This window comes from Saccopteryx bilineata, chromosome 12 (genome assembly GCF_036850765.1).
Source record: "Saccopteryx bilineata isolate mSacBil1 chromosome 12, mSacBil1_pri_phased_curated, whole genome shotgun sequence".
NCBI classification, from domain to species: Eukaryota; Metazoa; Chordata; class Mammalia; order Chiroptera; family Emballonuridae; genus Saccopteryx; species Saccopteryx bilineata.
In genome coordinates this window covers 39,142,414-39,167,359 of record NC_089501.1, presented here as the reverse complement: position 1 = coordinate 39,167,359, position 24,946 = coordinate 39,142,414, and the positions used below count along the sequence as shown (strand labels likewise).

Below are 24,946 nucleotides of genomic sequence, written 5' to 3'. Positions count from 1 at the left end.
GTATGGTTAAATGTACAACTTTTTAACATGCACTGCCCATAACATTACCTAATTCAACACCACTCCTGACTGAGGCAATAACTAAGGAGAAAAGTACATAACATACAAGGGATAAGCTCTCAAAACCTTTAAGAGTTAACTTTCCAAAGTTGATTCTAGAAGTAAACACTATTTAAAATTCTCCAGACTTTGAAATAGAAACACGATTTATCTTAAAAGAGGAGATGATCCTGCTAAAACTTGAACCATCTTGAGCAAACTGATGTAACTTATCATTTATTTTTAGCCCTTAATAGTGATATTGACTGGCCTCCTTCAAATAAAGGGAGAAATGACACCCTTTAAAAAAAAAAATAAAAAGGCTTAACATTATTATATCCTATTGACACGGTTTTAGAGCATGCGATAGCTGTTCGTGCTTTGACAAACAATCGTGAATCCGGGAAATAGTCTGAATATACTTTCAGACCTGGAACGGAGGCAGGACAGTGGAGAACAGAGTGAGTCTGGTGCAAAGGAAGCAGACGTGCTAATGGTCTGAAAAATACTGGGAGTGACTTTTAAATTAAGGCCAATAGAGAGGGGAGAGAGGAAGTAGTATGTTTACCATTCTCTAGCTGTTGCTGACGATCCTCAAAATCCTGCTGCACAGACTGGTAGCGGCCCAGAAAGCGGTCGAAGCCCTGCTGGACGAAATCTGGGGCGGAAGGTCTAGACGTCAGGGCTGCGCAGCGGGCACGCACCATTTCAATTCTGGGGCGGAGGCCAAGGAGATGGGTCAATTCCCGCTATGGAAGAGAAAACACGGTCACATAACTCACTAACGATGAACGTCCTCACAGAGAGATAATCAGAGAAGAATTAACCTAATGGCCATGATACAAGGAGCATCTATTTAACACAGGGCTGGGCATAGAATCCTTTCCGGTCCCAGGTGGTTGTCTCCCTTACCTTCAAACTCAGCAAGTACTTCTGCGGATGTCCTGAAGGGGGCGCCTGTTTCACCCACTCCTCCTTTGTCTTGATGGTCTTATCAAGCTCATCAAGTTGCTTAAAGTAAGTGTTTATATCTTCCTGGTGCTGAATCTTTCTCGCCAGATCTTCCAAATGCTGAGACACGTGCTTCCATTCTGATAATACCTTCTCCAGGTTATGTTTTATGTCTTCAGTCGGAAGACCCTCTACAAAGACATAAAAAACAAGCAGACACTTCATCTATTATGACAAAACTTGTTTGGAACTTGGTATAAATAGTCTAACATAATCAAAACATCGAGGTAATATCACATATAGAATGAGCACTCTGTAAGCCCCTTTTAACATAAAAAAATAGCAATAAAATAACACTATAAAATATAAACTATAGTGATGATGCTAAAAATAACTGTTCGATTCTTTGACCAAAGTGAGGGAGAGGGATCTTTCACTGGCACTTTCGGAGTGGTGTGACTACTACAGAAGGAACATCAGTAGAGCTTAGAACTTCAGTCACTGCATCTTCTATGAAGCCGTGTTTGCATCTTCGGCCTCCCGGCATTGGGCTAGCTTCTAGTCTAAGCCAGGGAAATCAAACGAACTGTCTGGACTTGTCTGGGACTCTGACATCAGAAGGGAGTCCCTCCATTATCAGAAAAAGGACAGCGGGTTACAAAAACTAGGAGGCAGCTCCAGTCTTCAGTGAGCAAACAACAGGGTCATATATTCAATAATTTGCAAAATGAATGGCAAGAATTCGCAGTGCTGGAAGCCACCTGGGGAGGGTAGAAACAGTCAGCCAGCAGCCAGAGACAGGAGCTGCGGCCAGCCTGCTGGGCTCGCCACATAGAGACCAGCAAATGCCCAAATATCAATGCAGCAGCGAGAATATCTACTTTAGAAACACATCAGAAAAAAATGTCATTACGTTCATAACTGACATACATATCTCTTAAGTGGAGCATCTTAACTGGTTTTATTTATTTATTTATGTATTTATGTATTTATTTATTTATTTATTTATTTTGGTACATTATATCCCCAGGATTTATTTATCTCATATATAATTTAGTTTGTCTCACATTTTTTGGTAGTTAGAGAATGTTCATAGAAATAATCAAGTTACCTATCATCACAGCTTTTGTCATAGTCTGCCCCTTCATATAAAATACCATCCAACCAAATAAAAGTACTATGAAAATAGATGGAAAATCTGCAAAGATGTCTATCTCCTGAGGAAAGCATGCACGTTTGAGAGTAGGGGCTGAGCATCTTCATTGTTTGAGGAGGAGGGCAGCAAGAACAATTATGCTTTGTCAATATGTACCATCAAAATCCAGGGTAAGGAGCGTGCAAAGGGGGAAAAAGGCAGGTACAACAAAAGTTCACTTATGACCCACAAACAATGCACTTTCCAAAGTTTCTGTAGCACTGTATGCCCTGAAACTCAGAAATGCAAACAGGACATATTTTGAATGGCTCACCCATGTCAGCTGCTGAAGTTCAATTACTTAGACCTACACAAAACATTCCCACCACAGCCCAAGTTCAATAATCCCTGTGAATGGGGGTCATAAACGAAACAAATTCACATGCTCCTGCTGAACTGACGGAGCTAGAGGAAACCAGGGCCGTGCCTCTGCCAGGTCATTTCTTGTCTAAGCGGGCAAAAGACTAAGTCAACCACTGCATTTTCATCTCGGCAGTTTATGCCAAACAGGAAGAAAATCAAGCTGGTAAATACACATTTTTGAGATGAAAAAGTATCACTCTCATCTGGAAAGTAGGCAAGATCACATTCAGTACAGGCGACGCTGAGGCAACTTCTCCAATTCCTCTTATAATTCACTGGCAGTATTTCCCAATCCATTGATTTTGCCTTTCCAAACCAATTCTCAAAGTTTAAATCTCTTTTTTGTCCAAGCTTGAGATAATATATGTTGGGCTGCTATTAAGTAATAATGCAGCCCCACATTCATTGCAGCATTAATCGCAGTGGCCAAGACATGGAAACAACCAAAGTGTCCCCTGATAGAAGGCTGGATAAAGAAGATGTGGTACAAATATACAGTGGAATACTGCTCAGCCATAAGAAATGATGACATGGTGCCATTTACGACAACGTGGATGAACCTTGAGAACATTACACAGACAGAAATAAGTGAATCAGAAAAAGCTAAGAACTGTATGATTTCACACATAGGTGGGATATAAAACTGAGACTCATGGATAAATGTGAAGTGGTTACCAGGGGGAGTGGGATAGTGGGGAAGAGTGTGGGGAAGGGTCTAAAGAGAGACAAATATAAGGTGATGGAAAATGATTTGACTTTGGGTGATGGGTATACAACATAATCAACAGTCCAAATGCTATAGAAATGTTTACCTGAAACCTATGTACTCTTATTGATCAATGTCACCCTGTTAAATTAAATTTTCTAAATAAAAATTTTTAGAAAAGTAATAACAAAAACACAATTTGCATCATAGAAAAGGAAAATTGTATATTGCTTTTTAAAAATAATTGTTTTGCTTCCTGAGACCCAGAGTTATAACTTCTCTATCTCTGCAGAACAGATGACTACTCAAAGCCAAATAAACAGCCATCATTTTATTAATTACCTAAAAGGGATAAAATATAACTATTCCTGCCACTTCCTCTCATTTGACTTCATATTTTTCTGTGATTGTACTGTGGTAATCATGGGAAATGTTTTCAAAACATGAGACCCTCAGGCTGATCTATGTGCCAGTCATAATGAGTGCCAATTCGTAAAGCCAAGTGCCCATCCAAATGCCCAACTACTCTATTATAGTTGTTGACAATCAGGTAGAGCAGCAGTCAAATAAAACAGATTGTTTCATTTTTAAAACACTGTCATGCTATGTGAGAGATCACAAAACATTTCAAATGCGTTAGCCAGAAAAGTCCTATCTGCCTTCATCATAGTGGGATTTTTGACGGAAACCAGTGACATGATTATTTGAACATCTGTTTTACCGAAGAATTTGATATGCTTCCTAACTGAAATGAATCATTTATCTGCCCTCATCCCTAGGCAGACTGTGGCCAAATTATACCCTTTATAAAAAAACATCCTCTATTTTAATTATCAGTGTTCTAGGATTTATTTCAAATTTAGGGGAAGAGAGAGGGGAACAGAGAGAATCACCCAACTGTGCTTTCATCTCTGTTGAACATTTCTGGTTTTATAGCAGGAGCAGAATTATCAGCACTAACCACATGTAGAGAGGTAATGTGCAACACTGTAAAAACTGGAATAACAGATAACATGGAACGACAATGGGGAGATTTTAAAAAATCATTTTCATTCTCTCACTAAGAAAAAGCCAGCACCCTTCGAAAAATGAGATAATTAAACCCAGAACAAATATACCCTATTCAGATCAATGCCCCCATTCCTCAGCTTCTCATCCCATCCTAAATATTCTTAATAAAAGATATGTTTTTAAAAAAAATAAGTTGAATTAGAGTTCTGTAATGAATACATTTCCAGCCCCTACTGGAGTTAAAAAATAATAATAATATATAATATAAAATATTTATAGCCCTGGCCGGTTGGCTCAGCGGTAGAGCGTCGGCCTAGCGTGCGGAGGACCCGGGTTCGATTCCCGGCCAGGGCACACAGGAGAAGCGCCCATTTGCTTCTCCACCCCTCCGCCGCGCTTTCCTCTCTGTCTCTCTCTTCCCCTTCCGCAGCCAAGGCTCCATTGGAGCAAAGATGGCCCGGGCGCTGGGGATGGCTCTGTGGCCTCTGCCCCAGGCGCTAGAGTGGCTCTGGTCGCAACATGGCGACGCCCAGGATGGGCAGAGCATCGCCCCCTGGTGGGCAGAGCGTCGCCCCTGGTGGGCGTGCCGGGTGGATCCCGGTCGGGCGCATGCGGGAGTCTGTCTGACTGTCTCTCCCTGTTTCCAGCTTCAGAAAAATGAAAAAAAATATATATATTTATATAAAACATTTCTTATGAAATTAAGCAAACATAGATTAGGTCACAAAATTCATTCTTTATATATCACATCATAGAGTCCCTGACATTGGACTTGATATTTTGCAAGTAGTACTTTCACAAAAACTCAATTTCCAGTGTATATGTTCTACAGGAATGCCTATTTGTATGTGCTATAAAGATTTTATCTAATAAAGGCTGTAGTCAGAGGAAGGAAAAACACAAAGGGTTACATGACTAAAACACAGAACTAGAAAACACCAGGAGACCCCAAAGTCTCCCATTTCACAATTGACTGCCATTCTCACTGTAACACATGGCCTCCACCAACTTCTCACCTATGCCATTCCTGCCCCCCCCCCACCCCCCCCCCCCCCCCCCGTCTGAGCACTCTAATTCTACCACACAGACTAAAAGCTGACACGGACATGAGGAGAAGGTCAACAACGCAGAGCCATGACATCTCCCCACATTCACATCTGACCAAGCCTGGTTCCCACGCTACAGTGTTGATGCAGAAGTGAAGAATCTACAATAGTAACTAACCTAAATTCAACACACAACTTATTATAATTATTGAAAGAATCAGCATCTCAGGGAAAAAGATAGTCTTTCTGTGTCTCTAGGTCTTGTCAAGTATATAAATGCTTAAAATCAAGTAATCTTCACGTGGGGGGACCCACACCCAGTAACTAAGACACTTAGCTAGGGTAGATCTTGAATAAAAATACTATTACATCTATTAAAGAAAGATCAAAAATCAAATAACCTTAATGAATTTACCTTAATGTAACTTCATCTCTCCAATGTTGCCAAATTTACTTTTGCTACCTCTCTCCAAAAAATAAAAGTCTCAGTGCATAACCCCAAAGAGGAGACGTTAAAACAGGGGTCGCCAAACTACTGCCCGCAGGCCACATGCGGCCCCGAGGCCATTTATCCGGCCCCTGCTGCACTTCCAGAAGGGGCACCTCTTTCATTGGTGGTCAGTGACAGGAGCATAGTTCCCATTGAAATACTGGTTAGCTTGTTGATTTAAATTTACTTGTTCTTTATTTTAAATATTGTATTTGTTCCCATTTTGTTTTCTTACTTTAAAATAAGATATGTGCAGTGTGCATAAGGATTTGTTCATAGTTTTTTTATAGTCTGGCCCTCCAATGGTCTGAGGGACAGTGAACTAGCCCCCTGTGTAAAACGTTTGGGGACCCCTGTATTAAAACCTTCTCCACCAGTGGACTTGAACTGTTTCGTTGAGGCTTCAGAGTTTAAGGTTCCCTGATCCTTTCTAAAAGCAGAACACCTTTGATCTTACCAGTTTGATATAATCAGCCTCAGCATAAAATACCATTTGAAAAAATATTTGCTGACAGAAAAGTTTCTGAAAACCACTTTTCTAGCAAGGAGGGATATCTTATTTGTCAAACTGAAAATATTATTTAATGCCGCCATCAAAAAACACATTTTAAAAAATCAAGGTCTCACCTTTTCCCATTTGCTCCAAAAGGATTTGTCCAGTTTGGTTTAACTCATCCAGTCTCGGACTCCTTTCTGTCTGTTCTTTTTGTAATCCCTGAAAGTAAAATGTCAATATAAGAATATTATAAAAAAAAAGTGTGTGTATATATACACTTCCTTCTCAGTATACTGCTGATGCTACTTTAAGTTTTAGTATTTCATGTCCCTATGTCCCTGCCACATTCTCTTTATCTGTTACAAGGTGTACCAAAGAGAATACTACAATACAAAACTAGGCAATTCCAGGATACCTTCCAGAACATCAAAGATGATTATATTTTAAATGGTAAATTCAAACAAACAGTATAAAACTTTGGTTTATTTTTAGAAAAAAAAAATTGTATACTATAAGTACGCATTCCTATCAAGAGGAAATAATTAGTGTTTCAGATCCAGGATATCACTCTGCCCATATATATATATATATATATATACACACACATATATATATACATACATACATATACACACACACACACACACACACACACACACACACATATATATATATATGGCGCCTCCATATATGCCACACCATAAAAATAAAGGTCTGGGTCCAGCAATCTGAACATGCTATGACAGAGATCACTGAACAAAAATTAATAAACAAGGAAAAGAAATAAAATTAATTTGAGTTGCAGTGTTTTTGTTGGTATTGTACTAAGCCCAGAGTCTACTGCAAACCTCAATCACAAGCATAAATTCATACATAACTTATAAATAATGACAATCCTCTTTAGGCTCCAAACGAAAGTATTTTGTTCTATGTGTTTAAAAATGACTTAATACTTATGTCTCTATGATTGGATGTTCTCAATGTCCCTATATCTCAGGGACAGGGGAAAACAAACTCCACAACTTCTAAGAAGGGGTTGAATAAAACCATGGGGACACACACACACATGCCCAGTGAGGATTTGAAATTTCTCCCACTCCCCAACTCCCAATTGATCTTTATTGATTAACTACTCAAATGCTGTCCTCACTAGCAAAATCAAAACTTATAGGAAACCCATATTATTTCAACCAGCCAATCCAGAGGAGAATATCTCTTCTAACTTGTGATATACATAAGCACAGTCAAATAAATTTAGCCACCCCATTTTGATCCACACAAATTTGAATGTGACTAGTAATAGCCATTTTCATAGTCAAAGATCGAAAAATAAAGAGAGTCTAAAAAACACCATACACAATAGCCATTTTTATCCCTTTAAATATTATAGCAACCATTTCTGAAAGTAAATTGTTCCTAGATCATACGGTGGAATTTAACTTAATATTTTGTGGGACTTATTCCATAAAGGTCACTGTAACTTCCAAATTCTCTGCCACTTTATAGCCTTTGAGAATTGACTTGTTAAATGAGCATTCATATCATCTATCGATCTTTCAGAACTATAAGAAGTATATAAAATATGGAACACAGCCCTCACAGGGCTCCCAACCTTCCACCTCCCCTTGCTCACAGACATCATTCCTTCCATCCACAGTCCAAGAACTTGACCAAATGCTAAAAACATGGTGTTTGATGAAAAATTCCTCTCTTCCTAAGTACTCACAACAGGCGTATAAACAAAGAATGACATCAGTATAGTAAGAGCTTTCACAGAGGTATGGTCAAAGCAATATGGAAGCCAAGAGGAATTACCTACCTTCTCCAAATGAGGCTAATAGAGGGCATTTCAGTCACATAGCACAAAGGCTGGATAAAGAACTATTCTAGAAAACAGCACGTGGTGGAGGCAGGAGAGTGAGTGGAGAGGGCTGGAGCTCAGACAGCTGGACGAGGGGCGATGAGGCTGTGCTTAGCAATAGGGGACAGTCCTGTCCGAAAAGCCCCTGCAGGCCAGGACACAATGGCAGCGACAGGGCGCCATTAAATTAATTGCAAGCCCCTGGAGCTGCATGATCAGATTCATATTTTAGAATGATCACCAGTCACTGAAGCCAAGGGCTATGAGAATGAAAGAAGGGCAGGTAAACAGTAGCAAACACTGCAGGGAGGAGGTGTGATGAGAACAGAAATCCACCCTTTGGATTTAGAAACCAAATAATCTATATGACAGCAGTCACAATGGAAAGATAAGGCAGAAATTGGTCTTAATTTCTCATCCAAAGTCAGCCTGGGCCAGACCCTAAACCACCTCTCCAACCCTAGCTCTCTATTTCTCTCACACACACACACACACCTAGCAGGAAACACAATGAAGCCTCTGCTGCAAAGATCACAACACACTTGCCCAGCTCTGTACCATCCCGTGGGGCACACCCCGCCCGGTGCGCCCTCCCACCCACCTCCAGAGCCCTCCTTCACGTCCATCTCTGTGCCCCATGGCCCTCCGGGCCTCTCCCGCATGCAGAGGGCCATAGGCCTGCCTCCTCTCAGAGCCCACGGCTCCCACCATGAACACCAGGAGCACTTAACACATCTTACGTTTCAGACATTCTCCCAGCTCCTCACCGGCAGCTCCGCTGCTGATGCACATGGCAATACAGACGAGCTCTGGATGCCAAACAGTCCATGAAGGGGTGTACAGACACTCAATGAACACCAGGGACACGAATCACTACAATCTCCTCCCACGACTTCAGTAACACACACAGGGGTGCAAAGTAGCAGAGCTAAGCTCCCATACATTTCAATAGCATTTAGGTTTAAAAATGGTGTTTCCTCTGAAGAGAATATATTGAAGAAATTTGAAATATAGTAATCCCCCTTATCCTTGGGGGATACTTCCCAAGATTCCCAGTGGAAGCCTAAAGCCACGAACAGTACCAAACCCAATAAATACTACATTTTTCCTACATGTATATGTATATATCCTACACATATATGTGTGTGTGTGTGTGTGTATCTATGGTAAGTAAGGCACAAGAAGGGATTAACAAGAAACTAATAGTAAAATAGAGCAGTGATAACAATACATTGTAATATAAGTTATATAAATGTAATCTCCCTCTGCCTCTCTCTTTCCCTCTCTCTCTCACACACACCTTTTCTCTCTGGCATACGTGAATTGCCAGCAGCACTACTCATGCACTTTGGGAGCACTCTTCAGGAAACTATGCATCACTTCAACGGGAGCACTGTGACACCTCGACAATCAATCTGATAACCAAGACAGCTATCAAGTGACTAAGGGCAGGGTAGTCTGTACCAGGTGACACACTGAACAAAGGTGGGTTCAGGGCCCAGCTCAGACAAAGCAGGACAGTGTGAGGTTTCATCATGCTGTTCAGTAATAGAAAACTTATGAATTGTTTATTTCTGGACTTCTCCACTTAATATTCTTGGACTGTGGTTGGTTGCAGGTAACTGCAGATAAGGAAGTACTACTGAAGTTTGTTGTATTCAGAAAGTAAAACATCTTCCACATATACAACATGATCATATTATTAGGTACCAGATGAAGGTCTAATCAATCTAAAAATAGAAATGGTATTTAGATCACCTTAGGAAGTATATGGTCCTTCCCACATGTTGGGCAGATAAAATATATTATGCTCACTTTGTTAAAGATGGCTCTGCCCATGTGGAAGCCCATCGCACAGGTGATTGCTTGGGATGGGCGTGATTATATTAATGTGTGTTGGGGGCAGGCTATGGGCAGGCAGGATCCTTGTAGCCTGGGATTTGGTTTTGGGACTAAGCCTTTCCCACCCTTTTTGATGTGGGGTGGTGCACTCTCATGAGGAATCCCACTATGCCTCAGATAAGTGACTTTGTATCAGTAACTTCCTTGTTTGTATATTGGATTAAAGGTTTTGGTTTCTACACTATACAGTGGGGCAGACCTGGAGCTTGCTCTCTCTCAGTTCCTGAGATTAGCATTAGAGGAGAGAGCAGAGAAAGGAGAGCAGAGAAGGGCCACATGGAGGCCAGGAGAAGCAGCCAATTAGTGCAGAGTTTGTGCAGAGAGAAGGAGATGCAGAACAAAAGAGAATGAGGCTGATTGAGGTAGACACTTTGATTCTAGGAAACTCGGATAAGTCAGTAGCTTTGTGAGTGCTGAATGAGTGGGTTTTGGAGCCCAGTGTGTGTTTTTACTTGCCCGCCGGGTGCAAGCTAGGATTAAAGATGATGGCCCACCCGTTCATGGCTCTGTTATTTCATTACCGTCTGTCCGAATCTAATGCAAACCTGCATGGGCCAGGTGGCTGTGATGGTGGCCGTGGCTACTGGCTTTATATCACATGATTTAGTGGTTAAGGAAGAAGAGGGGGGGACCCTCTTCCATATAGGGATCTGATATCAGCCAGCTTGAATCTATTCATAATTTACTACAATATTCTAACAGCTATGCTATGGCTACATTCATTGTACAGGAAGCTCTTGGACCCCATCACATCTCTATGCCAAAGTGAATCCATCCTAATGAAATATTTCATTCACTAGGATATTTTTATTTCATGTTTTACCTTCAACTTCCTTTTCATTTCTGAAGTCTCTTGCATCTTCTTATATTCTTTTATCTCTGTGGCTTGAATGGCAGCCTTTGATTTCAAAATCCAGTCACACAGCTCTGCACTCACGGCATCAAACCTAAGTTAGAATTCAGATGTTACCACTTGTCATTCGTTCCCTTCTATTGTTTCACTTGGCTCAAGAATGAGAGCAACCCAAACAACCAGCCGGCGTGTATTTTCAAACACTCCTCAAAACCCCAGACAAAACAAAAACGGCAACCCAGAAATACAGAAACCGCACCAAATAAGATCATACATTTGCAATGACAAGTATGAAATGACAAATAAGATTGTCACATTAATAAAGAAAATATATTTGAAATCATTGAAGCTTTTTAAGAAATTACTTGTATTTTTTTGTACATGTTTTATTTTTTTATTTATTTTGGGGAGAAAGGGGAGGGCAAGGAGGGAGGAGCAGGAAGCATCAACTACCATATGTGTGTTAACCAGGCAAGCCCAGGGTTTTGAACCAGTGACCTCAGCATTCCAGGTCGATGCTTTTATCCACTGCACCACCACAGGTCAGGCCAAGAAATTACTTGTATTGTTAGAAATGCTTGTAGATAATGAAGACTAGATTTGGTTAGATAATAACAAGTAAGGATATTGTTCAAGTTAGTGCCTTCTTGAATTCAACATGGTTCTGAGTTAAGCCCAGGATAAGCCCTGCACTGGCTGGGACTCTTGATGTGAAGGAAAATGGGACAGTTGGGCCCTCGGCCCCCAGGGGGCGTCCAGACTGCAAAAGGCCAACGGGAAAGAAAGGGCAACAACAAAAAGAACTTGCTAGGTGCTAGTTCTGGGGATTCACAGGATGGCTCCAAACCAATGGGGGAGGGATGGCTTACTGGGGTGGAACAGCATTAAGCCACGAGTCTCCCTTGCAAAAGGAAACAAAGAAAGGGAGGAGCACATTTTTCAAACCTCAAGTAGTGAGGTGTGGCTGGAATAATGAGTACTAGCCAGGGAGGGACAACCACCAGTGACTGCAGGGACCTGGCGGAGAGATTAAGGAGTTGCGGTTTAAACAGAGGGCAACTGAGAGCCAGGGGATGGTCTGAAGCATAGGACTGAAGTGGTACTATTAACCTGCTAGTGCTCACCGAGAAGAAGAAATAAAGAGAGGCAAGAGCAGAGAACAGGCTGTGGTGGGAACCGGAGTCGGAACAAAGATAAAGACAGTGGGAAGGAACAGAGGTGTAGACTTCAGAGGTGTTGGGAAGGTAGGTCAAAACCATAGTGAGGCCTGTTGGCGGTGGCGCAGTGGATAGAGCATTGGACTGGGATGCGGAAGGACCCAGGTTCAAGACCCCAAGATCGCCAGCTTGAGCGTGGGCTCATCTGGTTTGAGCAAGAGCTCTCCAGCTTGGACCCAAGGTCGCTGGTTCGAGCAAGGGGTTACTCAGTCTGCTTGAAGGCCTGCAGTCAAGGCACATATGAGAAAACAATCAATGAACAACTAAGATGTCGCAACGAAAAACTGATGATTGATGCTTCTCAACTCTCTCCATTCCTGTCTGTCTGTCCCTATCTATCCCTCTCTCTGACTCTCTCTCTGTCTCTGTAAAAAAAATAAAAAATAAAAACAAAAAAAAAAAACCACAGTGAGGACGAACATGAAGAGAAACATTCACAGATTGCAGGTGTTGGGCAGATAAAATATATTATGCTCACTTTGTTAAAGATGGCGCTGCCCACGTGGAAGCCTGTCGCCCAGGTGATTGCTTGGGATGGGCGTGATTGTATTAATATGTGTTGGGGGAGGGCTTTTGCAACAAAACGTTTTAAAAGAGAGATCACGTTGTTCCAGGAGAAGAGGGATTACATTCTAGGAGGAGCCCATGCTGTAGGAGAGCAGAGAAAGGCCACGTGAAGGAGAGGAGAGGCAGCCAAGATGGAGGAATGCTGAAGAAGCCAGTTTGTGCAGTTTGTGCAGAGAGAAGATGGAGAACAGAGGTGAATAAGGCTAGTGAGCTAGAAACCTTTGATTCTAAGAAGTTAAATAAGTCAGTAGCTTTGTGAGCACTGAATGAGTAGCTTTGGGAGCCCTGAATGGAAAGGGAAGTGTTTTCCCACTGTGTGTATTATTTTCCCACTGGGTGCAAGCTAGGATTAAAGCTAATGGCCCACCAATTCTTGGCTCTGTTGTTTCATTGCCGTCTGTCCGAATCAAATGCGAACTTGTATGGGCCAGGTGGCTGTGATGGTGGCCATGGCTACTGGCTTTACAGCTGGCTGTACACCAGGCCCTCTCTAAGCATTTAAAGTGTATTCTTAACTCCAGGCGTCCTCACAATTACCCCATGAAGTATATACACTACTATTATTAAGGTGACCGATTGTTTTCCTTTAGGGAGGATAGTCCTTCTTTTGTAAGTTCCGTCCTCCCCCGAAAAGTGTCCTCCTACATGTCCTCCTTTTTGCTATTGGAAAACAAATCTGTAAATCTCCATATTTGATCGATGCAGAGTCGATTCATTGCATGTGATGTGATGTATTTGTATCTAAATGAGTACTTTTTTCTTACAATTATTAAAACTTAATAGGCATGTAAGCATAATTACAATATAAAATATTACAAATGTTTTATTATGCATTTATCATATTATAGTGTATTACTGTTGCAATGAATAAAATGTTTCTTTTATTTACGATATTGTTTTCTTCAATTTATTTTTGTCCTCCTTTTCATTGTAAAAAAGTTGGTCACCTTACTATTATACCTTCTAACACTGAAGGAATTAAGCTCCTGGAGGTGTTAAATAATTGTCCCAGGAAATAAAGTTAATAAACGATAGAGCTGGGACTCAATCTGAGGCAGCCCGCCCGCTTACCCAGTAACCTACCCACTGGGCTTCTTAACACTTCTAGACATTTGTAGGCTCTTTAAGGTGAGCAGGGGTTGTCATTGCTGATTCTTTGTGTGTGTGTGTGTGTGTGTGTGTGTGTGTGTGTGTGTGTTTTACAGAGACAGAGAGAGAGTCAGAGAGAGGGATAGATAGGGACAGACAGGAACGGAGAGAGATGAGAAGCATCAATCATTAGTTTTTTGTTGTGACACCTTAGTTGTTCATTGATTGCTTTCTCATATTTGCCTTGACCATGGGGCTTCAGCAGACCGAGTAACCCCTTGCTCAAGCCAGCAACCTTGGGTCCAAGCTGGTGAGCTTTGCTCAAACCAGATGAGCCTGCGCTCAAGCTGGCAAACTTGGGGTCTTGAACCTGGGTCCTTCCGCATTCCAGTCTGATGCTCTATCCACTGTACCACTGCCTGGTGAGGTTGTCATTGCTGATTCTTTTGGGAAACTTCATTTCAAATGTTTCTAGTGAATTATGAATGTTTGCTTTTTTCATCAAGGTAAATTTTCTTTGTAACTTGTAAAAGATTTTGTGACACTCAATGTATATAAATAGGGGTACATCTCCCTGTCATCTTATCAGCAGGTTCCTATTTACTCTTTCAGAGAAGGGGATACCATCCAAAGAACACACATGTAATCTGACTTTGGAGACTTAGACCATCTCTACCCTCAATCTGAACAAGAATGAGGAACAACAGTGCCCAGGGTGTTAATTGTTTCAGATCACTTTAACACATATCCAGATTATAGGAAATGGCTGTCCCTACGGTGGTAAAAACAGCCACCAGTAGCACCAAGAAGAAAAGGGTAAATAAACCACCATTTCTGAAGCAAGCATTATTATAAGCTGCACTACGCAGTTATTTAAGGCTCATACCTCTTGGACAGCTTATTCGGTGACAAGTCAATAGTGGTTTCTAAGGGTCTGAAAACCATTTCACACTAGAAAATGTTAAGAATTTCCTGAACTTTAGGACAATGAAGGTACTTGAAATATGGAACCCTTTCCTTAATACTGAAGAGGCACCATACTAAAGAGAGTTAGTGTGGCTCTATCTTGCCCCAGAAAGATCTAGAAAGAACTAGCCCACGTGAGTAGGCTGAGAGGTGCCAACTCTGTCAGAGTATAACTTCTAATAATGAGATGTCATTGCCTTCTTTTATAATAAACTGGACATCCTCAAGCTTCTGTTTGTCCAGGAATTAACTGAAGGAATGTCTGCATCCATCTACTGGTAAACTAGAAGACTGTGGTCCTCACAGCTGGTTGCCCACTCAACAGACACCGCCCTCCCTATACCCCTTGCTTCTTCCTTCCTTGCTGTCCGAGTCCCCCAAAACACAACTACAGAGCCTAAAAAAGAAGGACAGCTTCAACCTCCCAAGCATCCCGGGCATAGACAAGTGGCTGAGTCCTGACCAGTGAGACCAGGAGGGGTGGGGGAGAGTTAGCCGGTATCTTCTGGGAAAAGTCTTTCTTGCTGATCAAGAAGACAATAAGGAAAAACTGCCTACATTCTACAAGGATGTTGTGCCCAATGCTACAGCAGCACCTTGGGGACCACAGAAGACAAGCCTGAGGGTGAAAGCCACCATGCTGAGGAAGGCAGACAAAGTGGCAGCATGCTAAACACCCATCTCAGTCAAACTGCCCTGCCTCCAGACTTCTTGTAAAGTGAGGTAAATGTGACTCCGGAACAGTATTACCATATTTCCCCAAGTATAAGATACTCCACGTATAAGACACACCTTAATTTGGGGGCCTGAAATTTGAAAAATAAAGTGTATTACATAAAGTTATTGAACTCAAGTTTTATTCATCATAAAATTCATACAACTCCTCATCACTGTCAAAACTCCCATCCATTCATTCTCAAGAATTGACCATATGTTGAGCCACAAAAACAACATCAACAAATTCAGAAAAATCGCAGTTGTACCAAGCATATTTTCTGATCATAAAACCTTGAAACTACAATTCAACTGCAAAAAAGAGGAAAAAAATCCCACAAAAATGTGGAAACTAAACAACATACTTTTAAAAAATGAATGGGTCAAAGCAGAAATAAGTGCAGAGATCAAAAGATATATACAGACAAATGAAAATGACAATACGACATATCAGAATCTCTGGGATGCAGCAAAAGCAGTGATAAGAGGGAAGTTCACATCACTTCAGGCATATATGAACAAACAAGAGAGAACCCAAGTGAACCACTTAACTTCACACCTTAAGGAACTAGAAAAAGAAGAACAAAGACAACCCAAAACCAGCCGAAGAAAGGAGATAATAAAAATCAGTGCAGAAATAAATGAAATAGAGAACAGAAAAACTATAGAAAAAATTAATAGAACAAGGAGCTGCTTCTTTGAAAAGATCAACAAAATTGACAAACCCTTGGCAAGACTTACCAAGGAAAAAAGAGAAAGAACTCATATAAACAAAATCCAAAATGAAAGAGGAGAAATCACCACGGACACCGTAGATATACAAAGAATTATTGTAGAATACTACGAAAAACTTTATGCCACTAAATTCAACAACCTAGAAGAAATGGATAAATTCCTAGAACAATACAACCTTCCTAGACTGAGTCATGATGAAGCAGAAAGCCTAAACAGACCTATTAGTAGAGAAGAAATAGAAAAAACCATTAAAAACCTCCCCAAAAATAAAAGTCCAGGCCCAGATGGCTATACCAGCGAATTTTATCAAACATTCAAAGATGACTTGGTTCCTATTCTACTGAAAGTCTTCCAAAACATTGATAAAGAAGCAATACTTCCAAACACATTTTATGAGGCCAACATAACCCTCATACTAAAACCAGGCAAGGATGGCACAAAAAAAGAAAACTACAGACCAATATCTCTAATGAATACAGATGCTAAAATACTAAACAAAATACTAGCAAATTGAATACAACAACATATTAAAAAAATAATACATCATGATCAAGTGGGATTCATCCCAGAATCTCCGGGATGGTTCAACATACGTTAAAACGGTTAACGTAATACACCATATCAACAAAACAAAGAACAAAAACCACATGATCTTATCAATAGACGCAGAAAAGGCTTTCAATAAAATACAACACAATTTTATGTTTAAGACTCTCAACAAAATGGGTATAGAAGGAAAATATCTCAACATGATAAAGGCCATATATGATAAACCATCAGCTAACATCATATTAAATGGCATAAAACTGAAGGCTTTCCCCCTTAAATCAGGAATAAGACAGGGTTGTCTACTCTCTCCACTCTTATTTAATGTGGTACTAAAGGTTCTAGCCAGAGCAATCAGACAAGACAAAGAAATAAAAGGCATACATATTGGAAAAGAAGAAGTAAAGGTTTCATTTGTTGCAGATGATATGATCCTATACATCGAAAACCCCAAAGAATCCACAAAAAGACTACTAGAAACAATAAGCCAATACAGTAAGGTCGCAGGACACAAAATTAACATACAGAAGTCAATAGCCTTTCTATCTGCCAACAATGAAACATTTGAGAATGAACTCAAAATAATCCCCTTCATGATTGCAACAAAAAAAAATAAAATACTTAGGAATAAACATAAGAAAGAATGTAAAAGACTTATATAATGAAAACTATAATCCACTGTTAAGGGAAATCGAAAAAGATATAATGAGATGGAAGAATATTCCTTGTTCTTGGTTAGGAAGAATAAATATAATCAAGATGGCCATATTACCCAAAGCAATATACAAATTTAATGCAATTCCCATCAAAATTCCAATGACATTTTTTAAAGAAATGGAACAAAAAATCATCACATTTATATGGAACTATAAAAAGCCCCAAATAGCCAAAGCAATCCTAAAGAAAAAGAATGAAGCTGGGGGCATTACAATACCTGACTTCAAACTCTATTATAGGGCCACGACAATCAAAACAGCATGGTATTGGCAGAAAAATAGACACTCAGACCAATGGAACAGAATAGAAAACCCAGAAATAAAACCACATATATATAGTCAAATAATTTTTGATAAAGGGGCCAACAACACACAATGGAGAAAAGAAAGCCTCTTCAATAAATGGTGCTGGGAAAACTGGAAAGCCACATGCAAAAGAATGAAACTGGACTATAGTTTGTCCCCCTGTACTAAAATTAACTCAAAATGGATCAAAGATCTAAACATAAGACCTGAAACAATAAAGTACATAGAAGAAGACATAGGTACTAAACTCATGGACCGGGGGGGGGGGGGGGGGGGGGGGTTAGGTTTTTTTTTTTTAGGTTTTTTTTTTTTGTATTTTTCTGAAGCTGGAAATGGGGAGAGACAGTCAGACAGACTCCCGCATGCGCCCGACCAGGATCCACCTGGCATGCCCACCAGGGGCGACGCTCTGCCCACCAGGGGGCGATGCTCTGCCCCTCCGGGGCGTCGCCCTGCCGCGACCAGAGCCACTCTAAAGCCTAGGGCAGAGGCCAAGGAGCCATCCCCAGCGCCCGGGCCATCTTTGCTCCAATGGAGCCTTGGCTGCAGGAGGGGAAGAGAGAGACAGAGAGGAAGGGGGGGGTGGAGAAGCAAATGGGTGCTTCTCCTATGTGCCCTGGCCGGGAATCAAACCCGGGTCCCCTGCACGCCAGGCCGACGCTCTACCGCTGAGCCAACTGGCCAGGGCCTGGACCTGGGTTTTAAAGAGCATTTTATGAATTTGACTCCAAAGGCAAGAGAAGTGAAGGCAAAAATTAATGAACGGGACTACATCAGGCTAAAAAGTTTTTGCTCAGCAAGAGAAACTGATAACAAAATAAACAGACAGCCAACTAAATGGGAAATGATATTTTCAAACAACAGCTCAGATAAGGGCCTAATATCCAAAATATGCAAAAAACTCATAAAACTCAACAACAAACAAACAATCCAATAAAAAAATGGGAAGAGGACATGAACAGACACTTCTCCCAGGAAGAAATACAAATGGCCAACAGATATATGAAAAGATGCTCATCTTCTTTAGTTATTAGAGAAATGCAAATAAAAACTGCAATAAGATAACACCTCACACCTGTTAGATTAGCTATTATTAACAAGACAGGTAATAGCAAATGTTGGAGAGGCTGTGGAGAAAAAGGAACCCTCATCAACTATTGGTGGGAATGTAAAGTAGTACAACCATTATGGAAGAAAGTATGGTGGTTCCTCAAAAAACTGAAAATAGAACTACCTTATGACCCAGCAATCCCTCTCCTGGGTATATACCCCAAAAACTCAGAAACATTGATACGTAAAGACACATGCAGCCCCATGTTTATTGCAGCATTGTTTACAGTGGCCAGGACATGGAAACAACCCAAAAGCCTGTCAATAGATGACTGGATAAAGAAGATGTGGCACATGTACACTATGGAATACTACTCAGCCATAAGAAATGATGACATCGGATCATTTACAGCAAAATGGTGGGATCTTGATAACATTATATGAAGTGAAATAAGTAAATCAGAAAAAAACAGGAACTGCATTATTCCATATGTAGGTGGGACATAAAAGTGAGACTAAGAGACATTGATAAGAGTGTGGTGGTTATGGGGGGAGGGGGGAGAGAAAGAGGGAAAGGGGGAGGGGAGGCACAAAGAAAACTTGATAGAAGGAGACAGAGGACAATCTGACTTTGGGTGATGGGTATGCAACATAATTGAATGACAAGATAACCTGGACATGTTATCTTTGAATATATGTACCCTGATTTATTGATGTCACCCCATTAAAAATATAAAATTATAAAAAACAAACAAAAAAACCTCCCATCCATTAGTTTGTCCTCATCTGTGTCTGATGACCAATCACAGTCTTCAACAATGAGCACAAAAACAAGGGCATAAAAGTGGGAAATGCAAGTAAAAGAATCTACAACCACTGTATAAAATGTACCGTTTTTTGTACCCCAAATTTTTCAGGGGGGATGCATCTTACACACGGGGAAATACGGTACTTCTTGAAGCAGAAGGCACTGAATACAACATGGTCATGTGTAAGATTTTATAGTTATACACTGCAATATTGTGATTTATAAGAAGAAATATATATATTTTTGGCCTTTGACCCATTTCTGGATCAGAGCTCCTAAAACCCTTGAAATTTACTAAGTGATAAGAATAAGAAAGTTATCATTTTTTATGTTAATGAGGTGACTTTTGGACCCCACCTACAGATGGGGGCTGGTTGCCAGGAGACCGAACCATGTGATTAGGGGTTGGAACTTTCGGTTCCACCCCCACCGCCCACCTCTGGGGAAGGGAGAGGGCCTGGAAGTTGAATCAATCACCAATGGCCAATTAGTCAATCAACCATGCCTAGGTAATGAACCCTCCGTGATAACCTAAAAGGACAGGGCTCAGAGAACTTCTGGGCTGGTGAACAGTGGGGGTCCTGGGGGAGCGGCCACCTGGAGAGGATGTGGAAGCTCTGTGCTCCGTCCTTGTCCTCGGCATCTCTTCCATCTCGCAGGGTCTGCGTTACGTCCTCGTATAATAAACCAGGGATCCAGTGAGTAAAACGTCTCTCTGACCTCTGTGAGCCACTCTAGATGATTAGATGGCCTTGGGAACCTCTGACTTACAGCCATTGGTTAGAAGCACAGGTAACAATCTGCAGGACTAAACCCTGCACCTGTGGAATCTGACGCTGCCCTCTGATAGAGTTTCAGAATTGAGCAGGACAGTAGGACACCCTGCTGGTGTCCCACAAAGTGCTTGTTAGTGTGAAGAATCCCCTACCCTCCACCTATACTGGAATTGGTACAGAATCTTAGATATGCACCCTAGTTTTTTACAACCTTCTCTGCTTCCAAATGCACAAAGTGAGCCCTGGAGAGACATGCTGCCAGGTATCAGCATATAAACACTCAGGCAATAAAAGGTCTGTGACAACATGAACATCAAAGCATCTTCCTATCTGTCCTCTTGGCTCCAAAAGGCTAAGTAAGTTACACAGAGGCACACCGGTCCTGAAAGGAGAAGCTGCTAGGAGAATGCACGGCCCTATTATCAGAATGAAAATCATTGCTAAAATTAGAATCCTGCTTTGTCTGACAAAAGCTAAATTGGGCAAATCGTATCATTTTTTATTCAGGCAAAACTAACTGTCCATTCGCCCCCACACTGAGATTCCACTGTCAAAGGGAGAGAACAGTGCTACTCAGGGCTGATTTGTGGATTAGCTGCTGTAGCGCATGTGAGACGCAGGACCTGGGACACAGTGTAGCCTAACAGCATAGCCAATGTTAGTAAAAGCTATAGCCAGCCTGAACAGACAGTGGCGCAGTGGATAGACTACCAGACTGGGATGTGGAGGACCCAGGTCCGAAACCCCGAGGTCGCCAGCTTGAGCCTGGGCTCACCAGCTTGAGCACAAGGTCGCTGGCTTGAGCATGGGATCACAGACATGACCCTATGGTTGTTGGCTTGAAGACTAATGTGCTGGCTTGAGCCCAAAGTCATTGGCTTGAGCAAGGGGTCACTCACTCTGCTGTAGCGCCCCCTCCCCCATCAAGACACATATGAGGAAGCAATCAATGAACAACTAAGGTGCCACAACGAAGAATTGATGCTTTCATCTCTCTCCCTTCCTGTCTATCCTTCCTAACTGTCTATCCCTATCTGTCCCTCACTCTGACTCTCTCTCTGTCTCTGTCAAAAAAAAAAAAGCTATATACCAGATAGGATTATTCTTCCTCTAAAGGTCCCAAGTTTATTTTGAATCAATAAGATGAAACGATACTTTATATCAAAGATGAATCTACCAAATCAAATACACACACATTGAAAAAATCTGTTAATGAATCAAGAAAAAGGATTTAAAGGAAAAAAGAAAACACGAAAAAAGAACGAGGGGTTGAAAAAAATGAAGAAATAAGGAGGATGATTACTTCCCTGAATTAAGTAGTTTTTAACTGAGAGGAGAGAAAGGGGATTCACAAGCACTAAAGAGATCTTTCTAAAGCAAAATTGTCAGAATCGTGATATTGAGAAAAAGAACAAATAAGGACTCATGGATGACCATCTCCTCCCACAGTAAATGCTGAGGAAGGGAGAAAAAAAGACAGAGAGTGCGGGTGGGACACAAGGGAAATGAAACCATCCGAGACCACAAGATGCTCAGCCAGTGGGAAGTAGAATATTCAGAAGACTGAGGGACAGTGAGTGGTTCAGTAGCTGAATTTCCGTAACAATAATTATATCTAAATTTGCATATGATTAGTGATTAGTCCCAAATAAGTATCAAATACCAAATGTGTGCAGTATGGGGTTTGGAAAATTTTTCTGTTCTCACTTTTTCTTAGCTTCAACATCCACAGGGATCTGTCTCTTCTTTGGAGGCGGAGGGGGAGGCAGTTCTTGCTTAGACCTTTTCGTGGTTACTTGTTCCCTTATGCGAACAGTCTCCAAAAGGTCCTTCTGAGGAATCTGGGACATCCCCAGCTTTCCCACAGCCTGAGTCACCTGAAATAAACCAGCCAAGTTTTAATGTTTTATTACAGCTTTATTGAGATATAAGTCATATGCCAGGAAATCCTTTCTTTGACAATGTACAATTCAACGGTCATTAGTGTATTCACAGTTATGCAACCATGCCCACTTTCCAATTCTAGGACAATTCTGTCATTTCAGAAAGTGACTCTGTACCCATTAACAGGCCCTTCCCATTCGCTTCTAATCCTTGGTTCCTGGCAACCGCTAATCTGCTTTCTGTCTCTGAGAATTTGTCTATTCTGGACACTTCATATAGATAGAATCACAGTGCCTACAATCTTGTTTCTGGCTCCTTTTACTTATATAATCGTTTCAAGGATCATCCATGTCCAGCATGTATCAATACTTCATTTCCTTTTATTGCCAAAAAATATTCTATGGTATGGATATACCATATTTTGTTTACCCATCCATCTACTGGAAATTTGAGTTGTTCCACTTTTTGTCTATTATGAATAAAGCTGGAACATTCACATATAAACCAAAGCATTTTTGATCAATTCACTACATGTTTTTTAAGTGAGAGGAGGGGAGATAGAAGGACAGATTCCTGCATGCTCCCCAACCCGGATCCACCCAGCAAATCCCATCTGAAGCTGATGCTCAAATCAACAGACCTATCCTCAGCACCTAAGGCCACATTTGAACCAATTGAGCCACTGGCTGCAGGAGGGAAAGAGGGAGAAAAGGGGGAGAGGGAGGGCAAGAGAAGCAGATGGTCGCTTCTCCTGTGTGCCCTGACTAGGGATCGAACTCAGGACATCCACACACCAGGTCAACGCTCTATCCACCAATCCAACCAGCCAGGGCCTACAATATTTTTAAGTTGATAAATTTAAAGACCATTTCATGGATTCATGTCTGTTATCAGTTACCAAAGGTTAAATTACTGAATTTTAATCAGATTTTTTTAAGATCTATTAAAATTTACTTTAGAAAACTAAAGATTTCCATGTGTCAATTTTTTAATTTTATAGTAAATCAGGTATAAGGAATCAACTTTTAATTTAGTTACTACTCTTTTCTTTCAGAAAAAACAAAATTAATCTGCACATTTAGTTTCTATTTAATGGTATAACATACTATCCGGAGCCAAAGGTACCTGGTTGGAGGAATCTTCCAGTCTCTGAACCAGAGAATCCCACCTCTGAGTCAGATCCTCGGAATCACTGTTGATCTTCTTAGTTGCCTTCGGATTGTCCAGTAACTGCCCCACGTCCTGGCCGATCTCACTCAGCTGACCCAATGCCTGGCGCTTCATTTCCATGTCTTCCTTCAAAATCTAGCATTTCGGATATTTGTTAGATGACTTCCTTTTATAAGACTTTATCTTCCCGTCCCCCAGTCAGGAAAGGTTAACGTGTACTGTATGACCCCAAGTATAAGACGCACCCTTTTCCGAAAATCAATTTGCGATCTAAAAACTGGGCGTGTCTCACACAGGATCTGTAGTTTATTTTTACTTGCATTTCCCGCTTTTTCCCACTTGTTGTCTTTGCACTCATTGTTTAATGATGAATAAAACTTGAGTTCAATAACTTTATGTAACACATGTTTTTTCAAATTTCGAGCCCCCAAATTAAGGTGTGCCTTATACATGGGAGCGTCTTATACATGGGGAAATAACGACATATTTCACAGTACAATGTTCCCTTGCACCTTCACTAAAGCTAAAACACAAGACTCCTGGTTCTAGATGATTCCACAGCAGCATTCCAGTATTGGGTAACGTGCCTCCATCTGTACTTACTAAGCTGTATTAACCACCGATATAAAACCCTAGCGTGTCATAGGGCTAAAAGACAGGTGTGACAATGACATCACTTACAGCCAGTCGTCGGACACTGACACTTAGTTCCTTTTGGTCTCTGAAGTTGCTGGTCTGGACTTTATTTAAAGCCTCTTCCTTTTCAGTTAGCCAAGCTTTCAATAAGCACTGCAAATCATAACAAAAGTTAGACATATATCTGGGGAATTATTGAGTAATTCAGTTCAATCAAGTTCCCGGATCTCTAACATTTACGTTTTTAGAGGCTTCACCATCATCTCGGACAGGAAGGGCTTCAAACACCTCAGTCAGCATAAGACACAGAAAAGGCATCTTTGTTAAAGATATTATCCTTCTCAGATTTGCAACAGATCAGCCTGAAAATAGCCCCACACCTTATTATGTATAAGTAAACTTCATTCTCAGGCAGGGGGAGTGGATCTAAATTAAAGGCTATCCAAGTCTCCAAAAGAATCCCATTATAACACTGGGGAGGTAGGAGGCATCTCAGATTGTCTTGTCTAAGCCCTTCATTTTAAGCAGCAAAGACAAAGAAGCCAAGTTATACATCCAAGATCCTTGGACAAGTTCACAGAAGAGTCAGATGAAAGACCCATGCTCCAAAACTAATGGTTTTTCCACAGCACCGTGCAGGAAAACCACACTAATGATCCAGGTTTGACAGCAATTCTGGTTCAAGGAGGAAGTCGGAAGATAGTCCAAAACCAATATAAAGATATTTAAACTCCGTTGGCCAACAATGCATGTTTTTTTAGGCAGAAGCGGAGAGATAAACTTTAAGCAGGGGTGGAAAACAACATGGATACACTGGGATAATTCTTCCCAAATGTATCAACCATAGAAACTC

General features: G+C 41.0%; 1 protein-coding gene across 6 annotated transcripts in view; it reads right to left on the bottom strand.

Moving 5' to 3' along the window:
• The window catches only part of UTRN (utrophin), a 510,071-nt gene that overhangs the window by 336,478 nt on the left and 148,647 nt on the right, over positions 1–24,946 (bottom strand). For all 6 annotated transcript variants that reach the window (XM_066248060.1, XM_066248061.1, XM_066248058.1 and 3 more), the window contains 7 exons: positions 24,139–24,246; positions 23,413–23,592; positions 22,111–22,280; positions 10,884–11,007; positions 6,429–6,516; positions 952–1,181; positions 608–788 (listed from right to left, as the gene is read on the bottom strand). In XM_066248060.1, the coding sequence (XP_066104157.1) occupies positions 608–788; positions 952–1,181; positions 6,429–6,516; positions 10,884–11,007; positions 22,111–22,280; positions 23,413–23,592; positions 24,139–24,246 (1,081 nt within the window). The remainder of the gene's footprint in view (positions 1–607; positions 789–951; positions 1,182–6,428; positions 6,517–10,883; positions 11,008–22,110; positions 22,281–23,412; positions 23,593–24,138; positions 24,247–24,946) is intronic.